General features: G+C 39.3%; 1 protein-coding gene across 2 annotated transcripts in view; it reads left to right on the top strand.

The window, feature by feature from the left end:
• LOC103467316 (adenylate cyclase type 6-like) overlaps positions 1-10,781 on the top strand; it is a 43,069-nt gene extending 32,288 nt beyond the window's left edge. For both annotated transcript variants that reach the window (XM_008413589.2, XM_008413588.2), the window contains 13 exons: positions 191-338; positions 445-542; positions 676-763; positions 898-1,014; positions 3,891-4,040; positions 4,166-4,341; positions 4,554-4,586; positions 4,670-4,699; positions 4,980-5,112; positions 5,396-5,659; positions 5,807-6,011; positions 6,173-6,297; positions 9,115-10,781. In XM_008413589.2, coding sequence (XP_008411811.1) covers positions 191-338; positions 445-542; positions 676-763; positions 898-1,014; positions 3,891-4,040; positions 4,166-4,341; positions 4,554-4,586; positions 4,670-4,699; positions 4,980-5,112; positions 5,396-5,659; positions 5,807-6,011; positions 6,173-6,297; positions 9,115-9,243 — 1,696 coding nt within the window. In that variant the 3' untranslated portion in view covers positions 9,244-10,781. The remainder of the gene's footprint in view (positions 1-190; positions 339-444; positions 543-675; positions 764-897; positions 1,015-3,890; positions 4,041-4,165; positions 4,342-4,553; positions 4,587-4,669; positions 4,700-4,979; positions 5,113-5,395; positions 5,660-5,806; positions 6,012-6,172; positions 6,298-9,114) is intronic.
• The last annotated feature ends 2,985 nt before the right edge of the window (positions 10,782-13,766 follow it).

Here is a 13,766-nt window from a genome sequence, read left to right as displayed (position 1 = left end):
CGTAAAAAGAAAGATTCAATCATGGCTTGGAATGTCAGGATAAGAAACACTGAGAAAACTGTCAGTTGGCTTAAATAGTTGTTAATGTTTCCTAAATATTAACGTTTAGTTGATTAGCCGCAGCGAGCTGAAAGGTAAACCGTGCAGATAAGCTAATAGATTTTTTCATGCCACGATATTTGTCTTATAGCCGCTGCAGTCAGGAAAACCAGAACTCTGAGGACGAGGTGGATGATTTTCTTGCACGAGCCATCGACGCACGCAGCATCGACCAGCTGAGGAAAGATCACGTCAAGAAGTTTCTGCTCACATTTCAGGCACCCGACCTGGAGAAAAAGGTTGTCAGTTTTCTGCTATAAAACATTTTTGTCATTTCTAAAAGAATTGGGTTGGAAAGTAGCTAAGCTTCTATCTGTTTCTTTCTGTGTGTTTATTTTTCCACAGTACTCCAAAAAGGTGGACGATCGTCTGGGCGGTTACGTGGGCTGCACTCTGCTTGTCTTCTTCTGCATCTGTTTTATTCAGATGATAATTTTCCCAAAGTAAGTCCTCTCTCTGACAAACTGCATTTCCAAGTTATACCAAATTATGGCCAGGAAATGTGCTCTTGATTAGCTTGCGAGGGGTTAATGAGAGCTGTACGTCCTAATGAGCTTGCTTTTTTATCTTCCACAGAACAACACTTATGCTCGGTCTTTACATTAGCATCTTCATCATCCTCGCCAACATCCTTTTCATCTGTGCCATCTATTCCTGCCTCAAAGTAGGAAACAAAGCCCTTCACCACTTCTTCTGCCAGATAGCTCCAGATATGAGTGCTTATTACATGTCTTCAGCTGGCATCACTCATAATATTAACTTTCGCTTATCTGATCTTCCCCTCGCTTTATGTCAAAGCGCTTCCCAGCTGCCTTCCAGACACTCACCAAGAAAATAATCCAGTCTCGGGCAAACAGTACGCTGGTGGGCGTCTTCACCATCCTTCTTCTCTTCATCTCTTCTTTCGCTAATATGGTAGGCATCGGGGACGGTTGTCAAGTTGCTCTTGAGTAATGAAACTGTTGTTTCGCATAAACATGTTATTTCAACATAGCCCACATTGTAAACAAGGGGCTTTGTGGCTTTTACATTTGTCTGATCTTCCTTTAAACCGTCAGACATTTCCTTACATATGTTTCTAATCCGATTTCCGAGAGAGTAGAAGAAATTCAGAACTATCCAGACGACAAACTAGATCAATTTGCCTAAGGGGGCCTGTAATTACAAGCATCTGTTTCTAATTATAATATGCCACTGTAACCAGGATCTTTAAATTGGGCCGGGGTTTTTCAGGGACTTTCTCTGGCAAATATTTCTTGTCATTATGGTTCTTTAAACTTGCAGCACTCCTCAAACTAAGATTAGAAACAATGTTCAGCCCCCCCAAAATAATTTTTTATTTTGTGACACCATCATTCTCTAAACCTATTAAATTACAGCTTTAATATTCACTGATGAGAATAAATGAGTTGAGGTCATTGTTGCTTTGCCTCTCACTGGGATGTAATTTCATAATCATCATCTGTAATTCCTAGCAGACAGAAGCTTGCAGGTAGATGGGTGAAAATGTAGAGCGTAAACTGAGCACAGTGAGTGCTGATTTCCATCTTAACTGAATCTAAATAAAATTATTTTGAGACCTAAATGAAGAACTGAAGGAAGAGATTCTCCAGTAGTGTTGAAATTGGAGTTCAAAATGACCACAAAAGGAAATAAGCTGTATTTCTGTTAGTCCTGTAGCAGTACTATGCTAGTACCTTAACACGTCGATAGTAATGTATCAGCCTGTTATTTTGTAAATGACCAGATTAGCGCACAGATAAAACATGACAAAACTGACGCGTGCTTAAAATAGTTATGCAAGCATTTTTGTAACATGCAGATATTTTGTGTAGAAAATTCCTGAAGATCTCCCAAATATTGTTATGGCAGAGCCTATTGAATATATTTTCATTTGCAGCAGGTACGCTATCATTAGTTCATTTTCCACCCTCAAAGTTTACCTAAATTGTCAACTAGTAAAAATAAAATAGCCTCCAGTCATTTTTACATTGCCTCTCATTAGAGTACGATTAGATTTTTGTTGATCAAGTTCACTTTGTTCTAAAATGTAACCGAAAGCTTACATTTTCTGACATCTCTGATGCCATTGTAGTGCCAGTTTCAGAGGATTTTGAAAAGTGCATCTGGTGACGTCAAAATCGGTTATTGTGAATGACCAAAATGCAGGCAGTGAGGTAGAAGAAACAAAATGTTGGAGATGCTCAAAGGTCCAAAATTTTTAAAAAAAGGGAACAAAAGAACTAAAACTCTCAAAAATAAATGTGGCAGGAGTGGAAGTGGTACAGAGCAGATTGATGACAGAGGAGAGCAGAATTAAAATATTTGCTGTATGGTGGTAACATGATAAGTGAACCTGGAGCAGGCTGGTGGTTGTTAATTGGCTGCAAGAATCCTACATGAGAATGACTCGAAATATCAAACCAAAAGAAGACAAACAGTCAGAAACAGGAGTAAGAAGGAATGAAGAAGTAAACAGAACACATAAAGAAAGACAGATCTTAAAATAAAACAGAAACTGGGGGAAAAAATTACAGAAAACAGCAACATCTACAGGAATCAGAATCTTCAATACATGAGATACCAACAGAACAGAACTGAAGAAGCACTAGCACTGTTTTATAGTTTCAGAGATAAATCAGTTACAGATTATTGTCAATAATAAAGCTTCCCTAAACTATTCTTACTCTTACATTTATTATCTATGACATTTATTATAGTTTACAGACACATAAGAGGGTGAGCTTAGATAAAGATTCTCTTATCAACTTTATACTCTGCCAGGTGTATTTAGGACGGTTCTGACTGGCGTCCAGACCAGACAGACCTATCACTCTGTTTTATTTCCAGCTTGTTAGATCACGTCTGTTGTCTTTTCATGCTCACAAAGGAGGCGCTCCTATTGTCATCCCCGAAACCACAAAGCCCTTCCACATTTAACACAGATCGCCTTTTAACCCCCATCTGCAACACAAGGGATAATTGAGACTTTTCTCATTTTAATCTAATATTTCTATTCCACATTTATCATCACTATTTTTTTCTCTGTTTGTAAAATCAGATCTCTCTTTAGTGGGTTTACTTTTTATACTCATGTAAATGATTTGTAATAAAATTGTCATATTTCTCAAACAGAATTGGAATAATGAGCCGTATTGAATCTTTAAATGAGTCTGGCCTTTTCTTTTGTTATTAAAGATTAGGAAAATAAGATAAAAAAAGTGGTTCAACCAACTTCACTAAATAACTAAAAGAAGAGCAAATCATCTGTAGTCTTACAACTGTAAGATTGTTTTCATTATGAACAAAATATTGCAATCAAGGGAAACTACATTTATCTAGATTAATATAAAGAAATAAAACATCCACTTAACAATCACTTCAGCATTAACATGAAACATAAGACTGATTTTTTATTATTATTAAGAAAAATAAATAAAATAAAAATCTAATTTATTAATCAACAAACATTTACTCTCTGTGAGGGTAGCGAAATAAAGTTTCAGTTTTCATCGCAAGGTTGTTTGGCAGCAACCTTATTGCCACGTTGCCATAGAGATGTTATATAAAATGAAAAATGCTGAGAAACGGCTTTAGCTCTGCTTCCGTTCGATGAGTTTGGGCCTACACAGATATAACTTCAATGCAATGTTGTAGTTACTTCAATACATTTGTATTACATGTTGAGGGTGGATCGTTTGTTTGTTTTACTGACTTGTCTGCCAAAAGGTGGCACATCCGGTTGTCCATCCTGCTCCATTTGAGATCAGATTTCATCTTTCCTTCCCCAGTTTACCTGCAGCAGAGAGAAACTGCAGGACTGTGTAGGACGGGAACTGAACACAACAGTGACTCTGTGCCTGCTGCAGAACCTCACCAGGACAGCAGAGGACGGCCTGACTCTGTGCTCCAGTCAGGTGATGCCCTGCCATTTACCTGAGGTTGGTTCTCTTTCTATTTCATTCTCGGGGTGAATGTTTATAAAAACTGTCCAAATATCCAGCTTAAATCCTTCTCCTGTTCCTGTTTTTTTTTTTTTCTTCCCTTGCTGTCTTGTGTGCTGCAGTATTTCAGCTACAGCGTACTGCTGACCCTGCTGGCCTGCTCCGTGTTCCTGCACATCAGCAGCATCGGGAAGCTGGCTCTGATGCTGCTCATCTATCTCGTTTTCCTCCTGCTGGTGGAGTGGCCTCAGGTGACCCTGTTTGACAACGCCGACCTGCTGGTCTTTGCCAACGCTCTGTAAGTCTGCTGCCAGGCTCCTGAGCTGGCTACAAACTAACTTCCAACTTGACCGGTTAAACGTACGTCTCGCCGGGTCGCAGTTTAGCTTGGATTCAACCTACTTCCTTTTTTTTTTCTTTTCTTTTTTTTTTTTTTAAGGTTTAAAACCTAGTAGTCCTATTTTTGAATGTTATGTCCTATTTCTGAACATGTTCTCATTTTTACCACAGGCAATTACCACCTGTTAATGATTCCCTGCAACAGTAAGATGGTTTTTATGTTTGCTCCATTTTATTTAAGTGGGTTCATGTGTTTGCAGGGCTGACCCTCTCTCTCTTTTTCCTAGATCTGCTTTCAATGAAACCGCAGAGCAGTGGTAAGAAGCTTTATTCATAATATATCCACAGTGTAAATCAGAAGTTTACATAAGTCCCTACTTTCCTTCTGAAAACATGGAGATCTTGCTGTGTTTACATATACTCACTAAATGCATGACTGCCATTTTTGGAGGGAATTGTTACACAAATATTGCATCAGAATATTAGTAGGACATTCATGCACATGATGGGTGTATGCAAAGTTCTGATTGGCATTGTAGACATCTGCTTTTATTCAAAGGTATTAAAATCATTGGAAATTGTATTTTTTCTTTTCAGCCCGGGGGCTGTGACCAAGGTGCCCCTCAGGGTCATGACCCCCATAATCCTGCTGGTTTTCGTTCTGGCTCTCTATTTGCACGGCCAGCAGGTGGAGTCCACCGCACGTCTCGACTTCCTCTGGAAGTTGCAGGTGAATAAGTTTCACTTTTGCACTGAAAGCAGAAGTGCTTAAAGTTTGCAAAAGTTGATTTTCACCACGTATGTTTTGCCGGCACTCAGTACAAAGAGCATCGTGTGTTTGTGTGTCGGAAGGCTAATATTCACGAGAACTGAAACTAGAGAAACCAGGACAAATGTCAGTTCATCGCAAATTTCCACCTGACCTGCTGTAGTATGCTGAAATGTGGTGAACAATCAAAGCAAAACAACAAACAGTCTCCTGTTAGTGTAACTCCCTCCGCGTGTCTCCTCAGGCCACGGAGGAGAAGGAGGACATGGAGGAATTACAGGCCTACAACCGACGCCTGCTGCACAACATCCTGCCCAAAGATGTGGCCGGCCACTTCCTCGCGATGGAGCGGCGAAATGACGAGCTGTACTACCAGTCGTGTGAGTGCGTCGCTGTCATGTTCGCCTCCATCAGCAACTTCTCCGAGTTTTACGTGGAGCTGGAGGCAAACAACGAGGGGGTCGAGTGCCTCAGACTGCTTAACGAAATCATCGCCGACTTTGACGAGGTAAAATATGGACCGCCAAGCCGTGCAAATAAAAATAATGCTGGAAAAGCAACAGTTACATCCTGTTAAGAGGTGAACACTTTGGGGGTTTTTTAACCAACAGCTCCCATTCCCTCTCCTAATTTGTGCTTTACCGCTCATCTCCAGATAATCAGCGAGGAGCGGTTCCGTCAGCTGGAGAAGATCAAAACAATCGGCTCCACCTACATGGTGGCCTCGGGCCTCAACGACACCACCTATGACAGAGAGGGCCGCTCGCACATCCTGGCTCTGGCTGATTACGCCATGAGGCTTCGAGAGCAGATGAAGTACATCAATGAGCATTCCTTCAACAACTTCCAGATGAAGATCGGTACGCTTGGAAGCTAGAAGAAATTGCTCCTGAAACATTACCTCATAAAACCTCTTTATGTTTAATCAGACACAGAAGACTTAAAATAAGTTAATCAGGAACTGTTTTTTTTTTTTTTTTTTTAAATAGTGTAACTTACTTGCAGCATGATTTGTTCTCAGGGTTGAACATGGGGCCTGTTGTGGCAGGGGTGATTGGCGCCAGGAAACCCCAGTATGACATCTGGGGAAACACAGTCAATGTGGCCAGCCGAATGGACAGCACTGGAGTACCAGACTACATCCAGGTATGGCGTTTGCTTTAGACCGTGTTCACAAACTGCTCCAAAGTTTTTACTTGTACGTCACATTTTTATCACTTTAGTTGAGATTTTTTTTTTTATTTGTAAAAAACAGCAAAGAATCAAAACAAATAATTTAAAAAGTGTTGGTGAGATAAGAAAGGAAAAAAAACTAGTAAAAGTTTCAGAGTGAAGTTAAAAAAGACAATGCTACATTGTGTCAGTATTGGATTCAGGACCATGGAGTTTCTTCTTTCTTGGCAATGTTTGCTATTTTGTACCCACTGACATTTCTTTAGGATGGCGTCAGCATGCCGCTCCAACACAGGATAACTCAGTAAAAAGGTTGCCAAAGTCGTTGTTGCTGTTGAAAAGTCGTGGATCCTATTCCAGCTTCCTACTCTGCCACATCATTATGAACCATTAGGAAAGACTCTTATACCCAAATTGTCTACTGATCTCTGTACCTGTATGAATTGGTGCAGAGTTATACACATAAACTAAAAAGTACAAAATGGATAATTTCTTGAGGTTACATTCTGTGTGAATTGGTCCAACAACCACATCAACAACAACAAGGAAAAAAAAATATATTCTTTGCGTCTTGTTCCTGCTGAGCAGTTTCCCGCAGTACTGTGCTAATCTTAGCACGTTTATTCTCTGTTTTGATATGGCTCATTGATAGTTCTATTTCATTGTGGGTGTACAAAACTTGAAACGTTAAAAGTAGTTATTCTGGTTCAAGAGCTGAGCTGTGTTTCAGTGCCCTGCACTGAAAGCTGGGTGTGAGCACAGCTGATGCAGCAGGGATAAAAAAAAAAAAAAAAAAACAGAGGCCGGAAGCAGAAAGGATGTTAAATGACTTCAATGAAAATGTGTGAATGTTTTTCAAAGATTTCCCTTGCAAATGTGGCTGTCACATTGGACGTCATCATCATGCAGTTTTTGGGAGTGGAGTTTAGTCAGGAAGTTCAAAACAACAATCATTCAAAAATGTCTTGAATGGACTGTGAATGAGTTGTGGACAAATTAGCAAACTTATAATCCAGTGGTGGAGCTGAACCCTGTTTCCTAGGAAGGTGAGAAAAAGGATTCAGCTTAAATCAAAAAGTCCTAAACCTTAAATCTTAAAACTATGTCACCAAACCTAACTTAGAGTAACAATAAACGCTTTCCCAAGAGGTTTCTTAAAGAGTGTATTTCCCTGAAAAGCAACAAAGTCGATGAAAAAGATCTAAAAAAAAATCACACAGTAAATATTAATAAGCTTAAGTGAAGTCAGAAGCAATTTGTTTAAAGTTGAAATGTAATTTATTTGGGAGCGATGATGCACTTTAATTAACATTTCTGTTAGAATTAGCCAAAATATTATTTTTCATCTGTTGTCCCTGTTGTTTCAGAACCAGATGTAAGTTTCAAGTATTTTCCTGACTTCATAAAGCTGTGTCTAAAGTCATTAAATTCGTATTATGCGATTCAGGTCCACACCTCTGGCAGATTCTTCAAAAATTAGTCATGAATGCCCTGCTCAGTGTTTGCTCCTACAGAAATGTGGGTCACTCGTGTCTATTCATATGTAAATCATTACAAAAATGACATCTAACTCATTTTGTTGTTTTTTTTTCTTCCACAAACTCAGACTTGCACATAGAGTTAATAGAGTTTATGCTCAGTGTAAACAACTCGAAGCAGATCACAATAATCACTAAAAAATGTTATGCATTTTGCAGAGGTGTCATCTCGCAAGAATCTCAGTTACTGCCAGACATGTTGTGTTCCAGCAGATATGCTCCTCGTTGAATGTCCCTTTGGGATCAGGCAGAAAGCTAAATTTAAATTTCCCCTGGAGACAAAGCTGCTGCCATGGGTCAACGTCATAATCATAAACATTTAGCAGATGTTAAAGCATGTCTTCAAATGTTTTATGCACATGCAAAGCTAAAGGCTTCGGGGACAGGGATGACGAGATAGAGCACTGCTGCGCCCTGTAGGACAGTTTGTGTTACTGCAGCTCCAAATGTTTAACTGTTTTAAATTTCACTGCCGAATGAGCAAAGGGCATCTAAAAAAAACCCCAAAATGAACATTTTCAGTTTGTAAGTGAAAGTGTTCATTTTGGTGTCACTGTAATTGTAATTACAGCATAATGATTCATAATTGAACAAACATTTTGAAATACCGGTGCATAATATTATTTACGGTGCAGTAAAAGGTAAGTACTTTCCACATTGTGTAGCGTTTCCACCACAAACTTCAGGTGCTTTTATGCGAAAGGCCTACACAAAGCGATGTGAAAGGAAAGAGAAATGACTTTCAAAATGTTTTCAAATTAAAAATCTGAAAAGGGTTACTGTGCATAAAATCGATTTCAACTAACTGCCTTCAAAGGTTACCTAATTAGTAAATTGAGACCATCTGCAGGCGATTTAATCTCAGCTGTTCTGTGAAGGCCTCAGAGATTTTGAGGACACGAAAGAAGAAAGAGCCACATGGAAACCAAGGACCACAGTAGGTCAGAGATAAAGTTGTGGAGATGCTTAAAGCAGAGTTAGGTTATGAAACAATACCCAAAAGTTTTAAAATCTAACATGGAGCTTTTCAATACTCCATTCGAGCATGGACTAATTACAAGCTTATCCCTTCTCCAACACACCTCAATCAAAAGTTGAATTTCCTCATCAGAACCGTATTCATTCAGGGTTTATAGTGGTAACCTGACAAAATATGAAATGTTCAAGTGGTCGATACTTCTGTGAAAATACACTGAATGTTTTTTTTTTCCTGCCAGACTGACTAAACATCTCACATATTTCCTTCTCCAAGGTGACCACCGACTTGTACCATGTGCTGGCCAACAACGGATACCAGCTGGACTGCCGAGGTCTCGTCAAGGTGAAAGGGAAGGGGGAGATGACCACCTACTTCCTCACCCGTGGCCCGCCGGGTAGTTAACAACGGAGGCAGCCTGACCGCACGGTGACTCCCACTGCGCTGAAACGGCAGGGACTGCAGAGAGACTGAGCGTCCGGCTCGGCGACGGGCGCAGGGGACAAGATGCGGCCGTCGTAGAGACGAGTCCGTTTCTTGTCACATTCTCAGACTGAAGGCTTGTCGCAAGCCGCTCGATTAAATAATGAATCCCAGTGGCCTTAGGAAGGAAGCAGCGGCACTTGTGTTTTTGAGCAATAGTACAAGTATACCATCTGGAGTCATTATTTATTTTTGTGAGAAACTAAGCAATCTTTCTTAGAAGAAAATTATGCAAGGACAACATGAAGGAGAAGAATAACCAAAGAACAAATAAATGTCTGATGATTCCGTTCAACACTATAATAAACTTTATAAGCTATATTATTCCTCTTTTTCAAAGAGCGAAGGCCACGGTAACTTCTCTGAACTGTTTTTAACAAAGGAGAGCGCACACGCACAGATAATGCAGAAGGAAAACGGCAACGACAGCAACCTTGGCTCTGACCTTTCTGTTTCTAATCAGGGCTTTCTTTGTTCCCTCCAGCCTGCAATTAGTTTATGGTCCACTCAAACACACGGCTGAGCGCCGGGCCCCTGTGGGCCCGGAAGAAGACGTGGGAAACGGAAGAAGAACGGTTTGACCTGAAGAACGATTGTATTCCAACTATAAACCATTTTTCTACGGCTGCGTGTGTGTGTGTGTGCGTGTGTGTACGTGTGTACGGGTGTGAGCTCTGTAGCTCGATCTGATGAGGGGCAGACAGAAAACTTTTCACTGTGAGATTTCTAAGATACTGTACGACAACGCTTTCTTGCCAAACTTTTTGCTGCAAATCATGTTTTGTGTTGTTCACTACAGTTGAGTGTCCATTCCTGATTGTTTGTGTCAAGATTGATCTTTTGAAGACGATCGTGTCCCACTGCGCCTTTACTGGACTGTGATTTACTAACTGATTTCATTCCAAATGAAATAAGCGTGGTTTAGTTGGAACTGTGTTAAAGGTAAGCTGACTTCCTGACAGCTGCGGGATTATTTTTTATGCAGAAATTCTCCTTCTGCTCTGTATTGCCTTGATATTATTCAGCACTAATGTTTGCATTCTTCATGGCCCGATATTCACAACCTTACACAGCAGTATTTGACGCTAATTTCTAGTATAAGCACCCGTGAAAGAACTGTTGTTTGAAACAATAATCAAATGAATGTATGCAAAAATGATGATTTTTATCCACAATGAGGTGATTTAAAGAAAATCATTCTGGTTCTTAAAATCCTCGTATTAGAAGCCCAACAGTTGAGATGGAATATTTTCTATTTAAAAAAAAAAAAAAAAAAAGCTTTATACTCTGTTGATGTGCTTCTGTTTCTGTCTTGGCGCCAAAACGCCGCAAAACAGTCACTTGTTGCTCTCTGTCGTTATGAAAACCCAAGTAAACACTGTCTCACCTTCAACTAGTGCAACTACAGATAGAGTTGAATTTTACTAGAATAAGAAATCAATAAATGGCTTTTTTCCATTGCCGTGCCTCACATGGTTTTGTTGTTGCGCAGACGAAGAACAACAAGAGCAAACGTTTTACATAATGCAGCTTCTTAAGTAACAATAAGCACTATTGGTAAAGATGTGTGTGATTCCTTAAAATAAATTCAAGTTGGAAAAATGAGACTTTAGCTAACTATTTGGTTAATAACTATTTCTGTAACTGTGAAATAAAGGTAACATTATTTTAAACTTAATCAAAGTGTTGATGGTCTTTTAATTACGACTCAATATGCATGTAACAATATTAAAAGTTAGTATCCCGATTATTGGGGGCAAATTAATCAATTTTATCGATATCCTTTGTTCAAATTGTGTTAAAAGTTTATTTTAATCATTTCAGTCTGAATGATTGAAATGATTACTACTACCAGTAGTGGTAGTAGTAGCAGAAGCACTATTACATAATAAATTGGACAAGTGCCCCTTATTAAATGATGCCTGTGTGCATACTGCTGTGCTTTTTAAAGTTGCTGTAGGTTGTTTTAATTGGCTTAAGATATGCCTTTTTCTCAGTTCATCGGCTGTTCTGACCCTTTTAACAAACTAAACTTTGCTTCAGGCCAAAACTTTCTGATTACTTTGGCAGCCTTGCCAAATATTAGCAGACCGTTGGCTGCAATGCCAGCAGTCCATCAAATATGAAAGTTGGAAACAAGTTAAACAGGAAAAGCAAGACCATTCTGAATACATGCAAACATCCAGCTGAACGTTATCCGTTGGTCGCTAAGCAACTGGCTAGCAACTGAGAGCACTAGAGCTGTCTGCTTCTGCATGCGCTGAAGACAAAAATATCTTTAAAAACGATTCCTTGCACAGTCCAAAAGTCCAAATTATAGCTGGGTAAGAGCCCAGCTTCTTTTCATCAGTGAGGAAGATTATAAGAACATTAAAAATCCCTGAACTGAACCAAACAAGGAGATCTTAGGTTCACCAAGTCTAGAACCAGCTTTGAAGCTGTCTACATTCCCAACCAGGCTATTCTGAGAAATGCCAGGAAAAAATCATTTTCCATCCCACCGTCACACATGTAAACATGTGAAGTTTGCAAAAGGCAGCTTGGAGTTTGACTCGACATTGTGTTTGGGCAAAAACTGACAAAAATTGGAACAAACTGGTGAGGTGAATATATGGAAAAGCACATCATGCACACTGTTAAGCGTAGTGGAGGAACCGTGATTTCCTGTGTGGCTTTTCTAAAACCACACAGGAAATTGCGAGACATTTCAAATGCAAAATCTACAAGAAACAGAAAATTGTTTGACACTGGTTCCTTAACAGGACAGTTAAACAAAATGTGTGGCTAAATCAACCTAAAAAATAGTTCAAAAGACACAAAAGTGATCATCTCATCTCAGTGTCCAGACCCAGAATACATGTGGTGAAGAGGAGACAACCCAGGACTCTGAATGATCCAGACAAATATTATAAACGAGAAAAGATCCTTTTAACAGTTTTAACCGCACTGAATACATTTGTTTTATCCATCATTCTTTGAGCGAGTTTCTCCAACCGCAACAGAAGATTAATTTATTCTGAGGCTTAATATTATCACCAAGGCTGCCAATAAATGTGGACGGCGCTGTAACTCAGTTCTGCTCCGTGGCGTTCTCTCTGCTATCTCTCATCTCAATCAGCAACCTGCAATCAAGACCGCACCGAGTGACAGTAACCCGAGAGAAACATCCATCTCCTCTCCTGAATAAGACGGTCTACAGTTTCAAGAGGGTGATACAGGAGAGAGTATTTAATTGCTTGAGCATGAATAATGTATTTACTTTGAACTTATTGCAGTGTTAACTTACAACACTCTATGGTGAACATTAATTAAGTGACATAAATTCCTCCTAATCCCTGATGAAAAAAAAACACTAATGTCACTCTGGTAGATACACAACGCAGGAACATGAGTTGTATTGTGATATATTTACCGCTGGTTTAATATATTCTGACGCACTGATGTGGGTGGGTTGAATTTTAAAACTTCAAACAAGTTTTAAAGGGGGAGTGTCGTGTAAAACTGACTTTTTGAGCTTTACACCATGTAATATTGTTATTCTCTGTTCAGAAATATACTTGGAGTGTTGCTTTGATTCTTTCATGCATGTTTAAGAAATCCTTGAATCGCCTTACAATTTGAAAATTGAATTGCAAGACGACAGCCGAGGTTGCTCTCACAAATTCCTCCATTAAAAACTTTGGTGTTTTTTAAGTGGCTGCTGAAAGGGTTCATTATGTAGAAAAGTGAATATATATATTTTTTAAATGACTATTATATAAAGTTTCACAGCTAAACATAGTGTTTGAGACTTCTTCTTTATTCCTCCAGGTTCCTCAAAGTTTAAACATGCACAGCTTGTCAAAAATGTCAGCTACAAGAACTGGATGGAAAATCACTGAAAAGCCACCAAAACCCAAAGAAACACCCTGGAAGATCTGTAGAAAGCCTCCAGACTGTTGATACAGTTCAACTGATTTCTAAATGTTTGGTCATGTTGATTTTAGCAGTCCACTAAAATGGAAAAGAAATCTGCATCCTTGACTCCTACTATGAGGGCACTGACCACTTTGTCACACTGTGGGAAATATTTCACTTCCTTTGTTTAGATTCACATGTCTCTTTGGTGATAAGGGTCTCTGCAATCTGAAATATCTGAGTCCCCTGTTGCTTAAAATAGACAAAAACTAAGTCCATAACTATGTCGTGTAACTTTTGATCTCCTGGAGAGACAACGCTCTAGACAGACTAGGGCCGCCTCTGCCAGATTGCTTGTGGACCTTTCCGCCCTTACACTTCTTCCTTACACTCAACTTTACCCAAATGGACTTTAATGCACAATCTGTAATATCTCTGTAATGAGAAGTGTCCATTTATAATCATTTTTATTTATTTATTTGAGTCTTGGTTTATTTGGTTTTATGTCAAACTCAAATTAACCGAGAGACTTAGCTTCATTAATCTAA

This window comes from Poecilia reticulata, linkage group LG7 (assembly GCF_000633615.1).
Source record: "Poecilia reticulata strain Guanapo linkage group LG7, Guppy_female_1.0+MT, whole genome shotgun sequence".
NCBI lineage: Eukaryota > Metazoa > Chordata > Actinopteri > Cyprinodontiformes > Poeciliidae > Poecilia > Poecilia reticulata.
Note: the sequence above shows the minus strand (reverse complement) of the source record. Positions and strands in the feature narration are given on the sequence as shown.